The sequence below is a fragment of the Centrocercus urophasianus genome, unplaced genomic scaffold, assembly GCF_019232065.1.
Source record: "Centrocercus urophasianus isolate 14NV4802_14NV808 unplaced genomic scaffold, USGS_Curo_1.0 seq_26, whole genome shotgun sequence".
Lineage (NCBI taxonomy): Eukaryota > Metazoa > Chordata > Aves > Galliformes > Phasianidae > Centrocercus > Centrocercus urophasianus.
Genome location: NW_024884822.1, coordinates 4951958 through 4965462, shown reverse-complemented (window position 1 = coordinate 4965462; position 13505 = coordinate 4951958). Strand labels below are relative to the sequence as shown.

Genomic DNA, 13505 nt, shown 5'->3' with positions numbered 1-13505 from the left:
CTCAGAGAAAAAGAGAATGTTGAGCAGTTTTGAAAAGGAAAAGACCTAATTATTTTCTGAAGCTGTCTGGCACTTATGCATTTCAAAAATGAGTCGATGAAAGAATCTAAAATTGTAAAGTACAGAAGCAATGAAAGGGTATCTAGGAAAGGATGAAATAATGAGGAGTCATGGTCAGATACCTAGGGTGCAGTACTCTTTCTGACTCTCCCTCTTCCCCAGTCTTTTATTTTACCTGGCTGTGGAAAGCAATAAATCTTATAATTATCAGCTTATGATCAGCACTGTGATCAAGTATCTGTCTTTATGAAAATTCGCTCAAGTGCTCCTGTGATAAAATATTTTGGCCAAAATGATTTTACTGTGATATATGTAAAAGCACAATGCAAAGATAAGTAAATGTCATCATCTCTTCCTTTGACAAATAACCACTCTTAGAAGTTCGTTTCCATTAGCAAAATGGGTTTGCAGGACCAGGCAAACCTTAGGACATCCTGATCTGCAGTAAAAAAGAAATAACATATCAAAAATATGTGATATTAGATGTTATATAAAAGAGTAATTTGTGTAGGTTAAATATGAATCCACACAAAAAATTCTGTGCTGAGAAAGGAATATGTTTTTCTTATATCACAGTAACATCACAAGACATCTCACTGACCTCTTACCCCTAACAAAACAATAAATGCTAGCAAGAATTCCAAACACAGACCCTGTCAAGGCAAGAAAAGAGATGGAAACAAAAGCACTGAAATGAGTACACCAATCTTAAACTATTTACGTGATATTTCTTTCTAGATTAAAGATGCACTGTGCAATGCAGCCCACAGTCTGACACTGGCCTGGTTTGGGAGAGACCGGAGTCCCATCTCCTGTTGTCTCTTCTCCTGCCTGCCCTGAGGATGGCACTCTGCCCCAACCACTGCTGAGCACCAGAGCTCAGCTGCCATCGCTTTTCTGACATGAAAGAGAAAAGGCTTTCCCCATGTTTTACCAGTTCTTTTTGTCTGTTTGCCCTGCTGCCCTCCAATGTGTCAGAAGTGGAAGTATACATAATATACCAGAAGTCTGTCATCTTACAGGCAATTTAATTACCAATTAGTTATTTATTATTATCATTTCTCATTATCATATTATTTATTATTATTAAAGCTCATTCCGTTTTCCTGCCATAGGCAGGGTTGCCCTCACCAGGTCAGGCTGCCCAGCATCCCATCCAACCTGGCATTGAGCACCTCCAGGGATGGAGCATCCACAGCTTCTCTGGACAGCCTGTGCCAGTGCCTCATTGCCCTCTGAGTGAAGAATTTATTTTAATGCCTAATCTAAATCTACCCTTTTATGGTTTAAACCCAGTTATGCTTGTTCCTGATAAAGTTCCCCCCAAGTTCTCCCTTAGGCCTCTTCTAAGTACCAGAAGGCTGTAGTGAGGTCTCCCTGGAGCCTTCTCTTCGCCAGGCTGAACAAGCCCAGCTCTCTCAGCCTGTCCTCATAAGAGAAGTGCTCCAGCCCTCTGAGCATCCTCATGGCCTCGTCTGTATTTGAATATCTGAATATACAAATATCTGAATATTTGTATTAAAAATGGCACCAAACCCAGTCCTTTAAAAAAGATAGATGCATTTAGAATCTCTGTTGGTCCCATTTGCTAATATTTTTATACTAAGTACTGGTCTAAAAAAATTGAATTTTTAAGAACTTGAGAGAATTAGAATCTCGTCTGGATTCAGTAGGATTTAAGTATATATCTCCAGTCCAGATACTTACAGCACTGAATTAATACACAGCAAGGTGCAATTCTGTCAGCTCTAGAAAAATAACAGATGGTTTTCATATATTCTAGAAATCTGAGCATCTCAAACAATGGCCCGTTTGGGTCTGGGAACATTTTGTTTTATGTGTGGGTAAATCGTCACAGAAACCAATCAGTGACTAAGGCCTTTCAATTCTGTAAAAATACTGTAGACATTTTTCAAAGGCATTCTTTTAAATGTCTCACAATGTGAATGGCCTTCCTTTGTCTTTTTTACTGAGATTAATTCAGAGACAGCTTACCTTGAGCACTGACAGCAATGAACTTATCACTACAGCTGCTCTATTCCATTAAACTCCCATTTACCTGTTCATTCTTTAAAAAAAGAAGCAAACAAAACGATAAAAGAAAGCAGCATTAGCTATGATCTCCTCCTCACTGAAAATGAGACCTCTGGCCACGTTAACAGTAAAAGAGAGAGAGAACAAGGATGTTTCCATTACTTATTTATGAGGAAAAGAAAATAAATTCTGCTGCTATGGTTGTTCCTCATTAACAATTTATGCAGTTTATACACTCATTACGTGTAGCACAAAGGTGATATTCCTCTGGTAATATTTCTTTCGTACAAAAATTAGTTTTATTCATACAAGTGTTGCTATATTAACACAGCTGTAGGAATCAGTTATGCCATTCCAGTGTTTGTGTAAGTCAAATGGAAAATAATCACAGAAATTTTTACAATTCAGTTTTCCACGGGCAGACTTGGAAACGCTGCTCATTTCCAGTCTGAGGTGACAGTGCCCTCCTGTGGCCTGATTTTTTTTTCCCGATGTACAATCCATCCAGTGACAGAGCTAAGCAGAGTTTTCCATATATAGTGACTCATTTATGTACTCGTTTATACCAGTTAAATGACAAAACCTTCCATTTCTATCTATATTTCTATACGTATGTTTTTCCAGATAAACCTGCTATTTGGTTTCTTTTTAAGATTAGGAGAAAAAAAGAAAATCAGCAGTGGAAATCTGGGCAGCTGGTGTGTGTCTGGGTCTGTATGCACCATGTGGATGCTGTTGGCTGCGTAAACAAAATTGTGCCTGTTAGTTGCTGTATAAACAGTGACTTATGTTAAATCCCAGTGGCTAGTCATTTGAGCAGTCCTTGAAGAACAAATGATGGCCTGTAGGGAAAATTCTGGGGGAATTTGGCTCATATATTACCCTTGCTTTCTTCAGTATTATGTAGCTACTTGATAGAATTTTTTTCTGCCAGATACTGATTCATCATTATTATTCTGCTATGGAATATATTTTCTCCACAGATTTTTGTATTTCAAGCATGAAAAGTACAAAATTATAAATAATATGAAGACTTACTAAAGCACTCGTGGATTTTCATGCTGTTATACCTAATGAAAATATTCAAGGTAACCAAAATATTGAAGGAAATTCATGTTCAGAACATTCATGTTCTTGGGGGAGAATTGCTCCTACACTATGGAATTGGCATGAATTGAAGAGCTCTTGCTCTGTAAACTTCCATCACTTACAGAATTTCTGGAGATTTTAGGTATCATCCTGTCTGAAGGAACAAAGAAAGTATGAGGAGAACAGAGCCATCTCACTGTATGAGCATCCATCTCTTTTTTGTCTCTTTTTGCTGCGTCCTGCAGAGCAGTGTGTGGTTTGGTAGGCAGCGGAGGCAGCATGAAGCTTATCAGAATCAAGTCTTAGCAAAAATTCTCTAACAACTGCCTACGTCTATGGACACATGGGTTGTTTTCCAAACTGTTAGCTTAAAAAGATTTCCACAGAAATGCCCTCATGTAAAAAGGCCAGACCTTCACTTAACTGAATTTTCTTGCTAGAAACTGTATATTTAACAGGAGTGACACTGAATTTTACCCACTCCAAAACTATCTATGGGAATGAACTGAAATGATACATATGGGTAACTCGATCAAATTGCTAACATAACATTTATGAAGCTCTTCTGAACTTTTTTTTATAATCTAAACTTGTGGTTTAAAACAACAGAAAATGGGATCCTATAATAATAGTGAGGCAATCTGAGCTGTAAGTGTTGCTACCTGAACTATAATTAAGACACCAATTCCCTGCGATAGAAAGCTGTTCTTCTCTCTAGCATTTGTACCAGCTTCCAAATAGGTTTAGAGAACAAATTAGAGTCTTGTTGCCCCAGCACCTCACACATTGCACAGTCACTTAAACATGCATTACTAGTAGGTATAATTTCCCCCCCACTTTGCACAGGTATAACTGATTCCACAAGCGGGATGTAGTGAAGGATCACACCCACTGTGCTGATTAAATCAACTAAGTGCAATGTACATCTCCCCCTGGCTACACTTCCTGGCACAACTAATTCCTTCTATTGAACCTTTGGGAATTAGGCCAGGACGTACGCACAGATGGTTCCTCAAATCAGGAATTCACTTCCCCTTATGTCTAACAGAGCCAGAATCTGAGTACTCAAATTGCTGTATTACACAAGTATATGGAAAGAAGAGATTCAAGTTCCCACTCCAAGCGTTGAGTCTGTGTATATTAGAATGGTATAGGACTGTTTGAAAAAAAATCCTCTTGTAAGGGCTCACAGAAGTCACGATCATCTGACACTGATGGAAAATTGATCTCCATTTCAAAATATCTCTTGCTCTATAGATGTGAATTTAAGCCCACACACTTTCTCTATATGTAACAAGGATTTTTGCCACCAAGAGAAATCCCTATTTCCAATTAGAAGTAGCATCATGAAGAGGCTGTGCCTGAAGTCAGAATCCTGCTTCATGTCTCCTGCTCTTCAGAAAATAAATAACAGGAATATGCACTTAGTAGAAAATGTGATGAGTATTTGTACATGAATATAAGCGTGATCTGAAGAACACTTTCCCAAGAGACTGCATTCTGGTTAAAAATTCAAATACATGTTGCTGAAGAAACGGTTGAACTGATTATCATATCTGTAGACTACATCTAGCTATCCATATATACTGACATAGAGGAATGGAAGATATATACATATTCATAGGGTGGAGGGGAGAGAGAAATGATGTGTAAATATATTAAGAATGACTTGTGCTCTTCAATGTAAGAGGATTATTTTTGCCAGAGAAATACTGTATTTCTTTACAAGTAAAAAACACTAGGTGTTTTCTAAACATATATAATAATGTATATAAACCATAGAAAGAGTAAGACTGTAATATCTCTAGTGAAAGGCTAAAATAATCCAATAATTATCTAATTATAGTGCCAAATGTTAAATATGTAGGTATGCTGTGTCGCAGAGAAGCTGCCAGGTTACATTATCATTCATTTCCAAAAAAGTCCAAAAGTATATCAGTCTTCCCAACAGCCATCTGGCAGTCTGAGAATCTCTGTAGCCGCAGTATGCAACATTGGATAGACAAGAATCAGAGTTCAGGGAACAAGGATGAGGTAATAATGAAAAAAAAATAACAATTTACCAAGTGAGAACTAGTGAATAACACTGTGCTAAGTATCAATTCTGGTCATTTTTTACTAAAATAGTGTCTTAGCTTGACAGCTTCATGCAGGCATCACACCAGGAGTGAAAATCACCTCAGGCACAGAGATAATCTGAAAATAACAAAGTGTTTAAGCTGGCCCCAGCTGAAGAGCAGAGAAGACCATGAATAAAGTCAGAAATAAAACAAATATGGATAAAAACAGCAGTGAGGCAAGAATCCATTTTAAGAGGCTATGGTTTTAAGTCATGAAAAGTGGGATTAAAGCAAAATGCTGCCAAGTCCATGTCTCACAGAGGACTTAATACGCTTTACCTTTTGGATGTACATCTTACGACAACTGGTATTAGGTCCTAAATTGCACATGTTTGGTCTTGCATTACTTTGTATGCTTCTATAGCATTACGTATTTGATTATTTCCAGACTACTTGCCTTATTTTAAACCACACATCTCAAAGTCCTGCTTTTACACCGTTACATTGTGCACATTGCACCATTACATATAAAGGCAACATTTAGCATCATGCCTCTTTGGGGCAATCTTGTTTTCCTTACTGCTTTATTTATAATTGTTCATATTACTCAAAGGCTGGAGGAAATATTCAATACATTACAGAATTATTGGCTTGCCTTGTCTCACAGCCTTTCCTGTCATATACTGGTAAAAAATCATCTCTACATCCCACTTCCCAAAATCAGAACAAAGCAAGATAAGGAAAAATTATTTATCTTTGTGGTTTTAATGTTATTCCTTTCTCTAGTAAGATTCTCTGAAGTAGTAGTATTTACTCCACAGCACAACAACATTTATAGCACCAGTAGGCTTTCACATTAGAAAGCAACATGTAATTTAAAAGAATTTACATATACTTAAATAGTTCTTCTGACTGGTAATCTCCATGCTGCTGGGCAAGTTATATCGGATATTCAAGTCCTGACTTCCTCTGCTTCAACTGCTCAGTTTGTAAAAACCATAAAGCTTGTTAAGTATATAGGGGTTTAGTTAGTTGAGCTTTCTGTAGAATGTTTCAGATTATACAAGGTGTGAAATAAGGTCTGCCAAAACAGTGCTGTGGGCTTTGCTACAAGTATCAGAAACTGACAAAAAGAATTTCCATTAAATATTGTTCTGGAGTGGCTGGAATTTTTTATGTACAGATGCAATAAGAAAGACAGGCTTTGCATGATGAAAAGTCCAATAACATTTATGGGAAATGAGCATTATCTAGAACAATTACATCACTTTCTAATTTTGAGAACACACTAGCAGAAATATGCTATTTCTAAATTGGTTAAGGTCAGTATTAAAAAAAAAAAAAAAAAAAAAAAAAAAGCAGAAGGAATTGTGTTAAATTATATATAAATTCCTTCCACTTGGATTGTCTCCAGTAGCAAAAGCTTTGTGTTTGGGATACTGCTGTTGCCCTGTGTAAATGGACTGTCCTCAGAGCATGTCATTGAGATGACAGAGATTTCGAAGTAATGACTCATTGCTGTGGAATGGACCAAGACCTTCACACGTTAGTTAGCATTTTAAAACCTGGTATGCATTACATTGTTGACAAAATATGTGTTAAATTTAAATAAATGCGTAATTGTAAAAATATCAGTACAATAGTTCACCATTCAAAAAAAAAAAAAACAAAAAACGACTTCCATCAAAATAAAAATCTAAATAAATCTCACTGATAATCTCCACCAGGTTTCCTAGGGAAAACAGTGAAATAGTATTTGTGAAAATCACCTAAAAAACTGAAAGATTGGAGTCGCTTCCTCTCCCTGATATAAACGCATTTTTGTGTGTTATTCACACCACTTGGTGCGGTTGCACACATGGTTATTGAAGAAGGAGTCTCTGTATGAAGTCTCTGCAGCACACCCCAGTCTGGGTCAGATGGATTTACTGTTCATTTTTTCAGCACTGGTGCCGAGTTGTGGATTTGGCTCTAACACCTTTGAGCAGTAGTGCTGGCTTCTGTACTTAATTGCGATATTTTTTGTTCTTTTGAGTAAAAGAACCTACAAAGCAAGAGTATAAAACCAACAAAACAGGCAAACAGACGTGCCCAACTACAGGACAAACATTATGGGCAAAATATATGAAAGAAGTAGTTAGCTCAGATCTGATATATCTGCTCAGCTACTCCCCAGGATGGTCTACTGCAGCTGGAACTTAAAAAGAAGCAAGAGCAGAGAGAAAACAACCAAATTTTGTTTCAATTCTGAGCTAATCTTTTCTAACTTCTTATGTTGTCACATGCTTTTGGCTTCATATTTCCCACCTCTTCTTTCTGGTAATTTGTTGATTCACTAAAGCAATACAGTAACACTAAACTTGAAGACAGCCTTTTCTCTGAGACTGTTCACTTTGAAGTAACACAAGTACTGCTTTTAAGTGATCTCTACAATAATACAGAAGAGGAAAATAGGAAAAAAAATAAGTGGTTTTGAAAAACCTATGTTAAGAAATTGGTTGCCCAAACTGATAAAATAGACACTTTCCAAGAAGTCAGTAGATGTACCACAGAGATGAAGAATGAGACAGGCTCCAGTTCTTGTGCTCCTGGTCAATGTCTTGCTTAGCGCAATGACACAAACATACAAGACAAGTTTCTCTGTGAATTGAGGGGATAATCAGATGACATCTACTTGTTAAAACTGGTTGCTCATGCTCAACCAGATCTTGTAAATCCCAAGTACATAAGTTGCTTTTTAAAGTTTCTAGTTTCCTTATAATGCAATGAAATTAAAAACCAATTAATCCCTTGTAAACAGACATTCATATTGGAGGGAAAAAATAACAACAACAACAAAAAAGCCACACCAGCTGAAAAATTAACTTTGAAGCTTCTTCTGTGACTAAGTTCAAAGGTGGGCAAATTAACATTTTCATTACATCTGAAAACAGAACTTTCTCTGTTAAGGAGCAGTACTGATCTAAACAGAATGCATACTAGCCATAGAGCCTTTTGGGTATCTCCAGGAAAGCATCTCACTCTGGATTTGCAAACCTTCTATTTGAGTTTGGGAATTATCTCTAGACCGCATTTCATAGAATTGCAATGAAGTCTTTTGCAGCCTGGGGTTTTGCAGTTCTTTTGCAATCAAGATTTCCCAGAAGTGCTGTAATCTGAAGCAAAGATGAGATCCAGGGCTTTTTTTTGTTTTGTTTTTTGTTTTTTTTTTTAGCTTAGAAGAAATACATCAAAATCCAGAGCTTTGCTTTATTCCTGAATCCTGAAGAGAAATATCTATACATCTGCAAGATGTGATGAATGAAGTGGTAAATTAGAAGCCTGCTGTGCTATGCAAAAGAGATTACCCTTGAAATCTGAAGTTCAAGCTGCATAAGTGAACACGCATGTCTTTCATATATACTACAGACATAGAATAGGAAAGTTCTAGCCAACATCTAGAAATTCTACGAACTTATTTAACATATTATTCTACTTCAGTATCTTTTTATTTTACAGGAGACTATGTAGTCATGTCTGTTTACTTTAACCTGAGCAGGAGAATGGGTTATTTCACTATTCAGACCTACATTCCCTGCACACTTATTGTTGTGTTGTCCTGGGTCTCCTTCTGGATTAACAAGGATGCAGTTCCAGCCAGAACATCACTGGGTGAGTTGCTTTACTTTCCTGCTTTTATTCAGCATTATGATGTTAAACTGACACCAGTTTCTAAATGCAAGAGGGGAGAATTTAATACAAGTTCCCCCTGTTTAGAATAATGTAATCACTTCCAAAGAGTAACAGCACTTAGACCATATTTGTCTCTCTTCCATTTTACCATGTCACAACCTAACTAGGAGTACTGACGATCATCTCCAAAAGCTTTTGCATCTTTTCTGATTACCTTTTTTGATTTTTTTAATGAACATCAAAAAGAATGAAATACATACCATGAATGAAGCAATCCCTCTGGCTGTGTGACGCAGTGGTAAAAAGAATGCGGTACCAGCCTTCAGCTTGAAGCTCCAAAGGTCAAATATGTCCTTCGGACCAAAAAATCAACTGAATTTGCCTATATCTAAAAAGTGAAATGCAATTTATCTGAATTAGCATTTTCTACACAGTTAGCAGCTCTGACACGAATGAAGGAGCTACCGAGTTCAGCCTGCTCACACAAACCAGCTGCATCTGTAAGAGCTAGCAGAGTGGAAACCAAACTGAGGAGATTAAAAAACACTGTTTTCTACTTCTGAATTAAACCTGTGCTACTAAGAATCATTTTAGTTTTTCCTTCTGCATTTTCATTTCCTCAAGAACTACAGAATAGAGCACTGCAGGGAGGGTCAGCATTTTCATTACAGATTTCCCTTGAAAGAAATAGAGGAATAGAGGACCAACAGCCCAAACGCATAATGCTTTAAGTGTTTTATTGCTTTTTTTTCACTCTATGAAACAAGAAAATGTGCCTTAAAGTATAAAATGAATAAAGGCATTCAGCTATTATTTTTGTTTTTGCTTAGACGTACAATGCAGACTTGTCTCTCTGCTGAAAATTTGGCTATTCATACCTCTAAGATAAAATCAGTGGTATGAAATTTGCCATAAAAATATGATGAATTTTAGCCGTTCTGGTGCATTTTTAATGTTATTTACATCACAGGCAATAATGTTCTGAAAGGAGAAGGGAAGGTGAGGCCTGTCCTAATACTTTTTAGTTATGAGCTACAGTCACTTCTGAAAACCAGAGGAGGCACTACTGAGAGAAATCTGACCTCACAGCGTGACAATTGTAAACAGTCCTGAGAGACTCTCTTCCAGCTTTATTTGCAAGAAATCACTTAAATAAGCAGCAACAGAGAATTAGTGTGGAAATTTGGGGCTAGTATCATTTGCTTACAACTAGAATGCATTAAAAATAAGAGAAAGGAAACAAAGTCTCGTTTACACAGTACACATACAAATAAATACACTTTTTGATCTGAATTTTCATCTGGATTACAGGCTTCCTTAAGAATTTTCATAATTTCTAAATCATATAATGGCTGTAAATACATTTCTTACTGGCATTATTGTCATTACTGATATGAATTCCATAAATGACACATGCTGGACAGCATGGAAAGTTTTATATTAGAGCCTTTTATATTATATTTTTATTATATTATTTATAATATATAATAAATAGATGAGAATATATTATTTATAATACATAATATAAATTATATTATATTTATATTTAGAGCCTTTTATATTAGCCTTTGGAGTACTTCAAAGAATGGATTAAAGTGACAGGTATATTTTTTTCTCCACCTGACCTCTCACTCTGTTAGAAAAAGTTCTTTTCTCTCTATCAGTTTCGGGATTCAAGAACATAAACCCTAAAACTGCATTTCTCAATTAGAAATGAAAAATGGATACCTAAAAGCAAAACTATAAAGCAACAAAGCTGAATTCAATACATTTTTTAAAATTAGAATCCATCAGCAGGGCAACACTTGCAATGACTATGCAAAAATGATTCACACTCCCTATTCATCCTTGAAGCTCTCACTGAATCCACATTTCACTGCTTGGGATGGGTTGATATTTTTGCTCTCTATCAGAACTGCTGGCATCCTTCAGAAACAGTCAGAGAGAGAAATGGCAGCATGGCTTTGTTACATGAAGTTATAACATTTCTGATGTTTTCTGTCTGTCTACCAGGTATTACAACTGTCCTGACAATGACCACCCTAAGTACGATTGCTCGTAAATCTCTTCCAAAAGTCTCTTATGTGACAGCAATGGATCTTTTTGTGTCAGTTTGCTTTATTTTTGTTTTCTCTGCACTGGTGGAATACGGAACTTTGCACTACTTTGTCAGCAACAGAAAGCCAAGCAAGGATAAAGACAAAAAGAAGAAAAATCCAGTATGTATCTTTTTACCAGTGAGGTATAAAATTAAATTACATTATCTGAAGGAATACTTATCTTCTCTCTATGCCTGTACTCTCATTTGAGCATATCTACACTTCTGTATTAATAGGAATAAAATCATTTACCTCGATAATTAAGAATGCATATATCACAGTTGTCTAGACAGCAGAGAAACAAATGTCTTAAAACAAGGACCCTTTTTGCCAAATTGTTCTACAAATAACTATCAATGAAATTGTTATTTATGTTATAGATAGAGCTTTTACTATGACCGCCATGGAAGAACTCTCAGTGTCTCTTTGTTATCTTTAGCAATATTCTCTGCCATTAACTTACATATGTATTATTGGCATGATTCTGCTTTTTGTAACGTTACGTTCAAACTATGGACTGTGCTTTCTTTCTAATTCCCCCGTAAGCACCTGTTTCCTTTTTATTGTTTCCTTATCTTCTTTTTCTTGTATTCTCTCTCTCCATTATGTATTTCTCTCCTTTTGAAAGTGATTTATCAGCATTGGCAATGTTACTTATTGATGCATGCTACACAATAATAAATAATGTATATAATAACCACAGTAAAAAGAGAAGACCCAGGAATACCCTTAGGAGATTTCTAAGAGTATGCTTAGGTAGGGAAAAAGTATTGTCTTATTTTGTCCAGGGCAGACTTCTTGCCTTTTGCTGCTGATTGAGAAGTGTGTTGTCTAGAAACTGTGAGGTGAAAGGAATGAGTGTAGAATACTACAGGGAACAAAAGCAGCCTAATCTTCTTCAAAGAAAAATCAAATATGCATCTGCAAGATGTGACGAACACAAGTGTTTTATATTAGTTAAGAATATTTTCAAATCCACTTCAGGCATGTAGGAAATAATGAAAGTGTCTGGATTTGCTCTGCTAAAGTCCTTAAGATATTCTCTCTTAGTTACACAGAAGCAAGCAAGCTTGCAAGAAAGAAAAAAAATAGTAAAATATATAAATTAAACTAGTTTTCATTACACTTACTTGTCATAATTTCAATTTTAAAGCTTGATGAGAAATACACTCTTAAAATTACAGATATACACTGCAGTGGATAAACAGCCAGCTAAACATCCGTAAGACTACACAGGAAGAATTTTCACATTACTTCAGGTGTGGTGAATTTGGATTTCATCATAGGTGTGTTTAGATCAAAAAGCACTTTTGGATGGTGGCACATATGTCTGTCTTAGGCTGAAATAAATGGCTGCTTATGAGAACCTGTGTCACAGACAATTAAGAGAGCAAAGATTAACTATCTCAGATCTATTTACCTTGCTTAGAGATTAGTTGCTCTTTACACTTTTTATCTGGGACAATCCTGGGACAAATAGAAATAACAATTCTCCAAATCTAAACCTAGAGTCTAGAAAACTTAAAAGTAGAGTCTTCAGTACTCTGTATTCAGGTAGCTTTTCCTAAAATTTGCTTTCATAAGCTCTGAATTGTCTCTTCTTTCAAAGCAGTTCAACATAAAAGACAGGAATACCTTGAGAATATGAAAAGATCTAAATGGAGTTTGATACACTTTGTCTTTGGTCTGGATGTAGTTACAAGTCAGAGATAAGATAAAGAAATGTGGGTTTCATAGCATAGATTCTTGTTTAAATGGCTGTTACCCCAAACTTTCTATAAATTTAGTTCTTTTTGACTTACTATGTTTTAGAAACATATTTTTAATTTACATTATTTTTTTCTCTTTCTTTCTTTCTTTTTTTCTTTTTTTTTTTTTTTTTTTTTTTTTTTTTTTTTTTAAAAAAAAAAAAAAATTTTTTTTTTTTTTTATAAAAAAATAAAAATATTTTTTCGTTCAAGGTATAATGTTTTTTGGAATGGAAATTCACTGCATGCGACTGCTGAATTTAACTATTAGAGCATATATGAGAGTGCTGTTTTTTGTTTGTTTTCTTAAATTAGACATCTAAGCATTCTACTCTAGGTAACTTCCTAATTAAGTAGAATGTTTATGCTTCTCTAAATAATACGTAGAGTTGATTCAGCAGCCCAATTATTGATTCACTATGATTTTGAACTTACACTAAGTTCAAGAGTGACCAACATTATTGGATCGCATGAATTAAGAGAGTTTCTGTTCAAAGTATTTCTGCTTCTCTCTTTGTTAATTGCCCATGGGATCCAATGCCACCAGCTACACCAGAAACCGCAATACACCCTTTTAGAACTCAGATCTGATCCCTCAATTTATGACTTAACTTCAAATGATGAAACTAAATTTGTTTTGATATTGACATGAATGAAATTCAGTGTTATCATCAATCACTCAAATGCTGTTCCTTATGCAAAAAAAAGTCAGAGTTTTGAAAGGGTTTAAGATGCACATATTT

The 13505-nt window shown here is 35.6% G+C and overlaps 1 protein-coding gene across 7 annotated transcripts in view; it reads left to right on the top strand.

The window, feature by feature from the left end:
- Window positions 1-13505, top strand: part of GABRG2 (gamma-aminobutyric acid type A receptor subunit gamma2) — a 38979-nt gene that overhangs the window by 24330 nt on the left and 1144 nt on the right. For 2 of the 7 annotated variants that reach the window (XM_042826335.1, XM_042826337.1), the window contains exons 5-6: window positions 8745-8894; window positions 10929-11134. In XM_042826335.1, coding sequence (XP_042682269.1) covers window positions 8745-8894; window positions 10929-11134 — 356 coding nt within the window. Of the gene's footprint in view, window positions 1-8723; window positions 8895-10928; window positions 11153-13505 lie in introns of all 7 variants that reach the window. The other 5 variants (XM_042826331.1, XM_042826330.1, XM_042826333.1 and 2 more) reach the window with 4 other exon arrangements.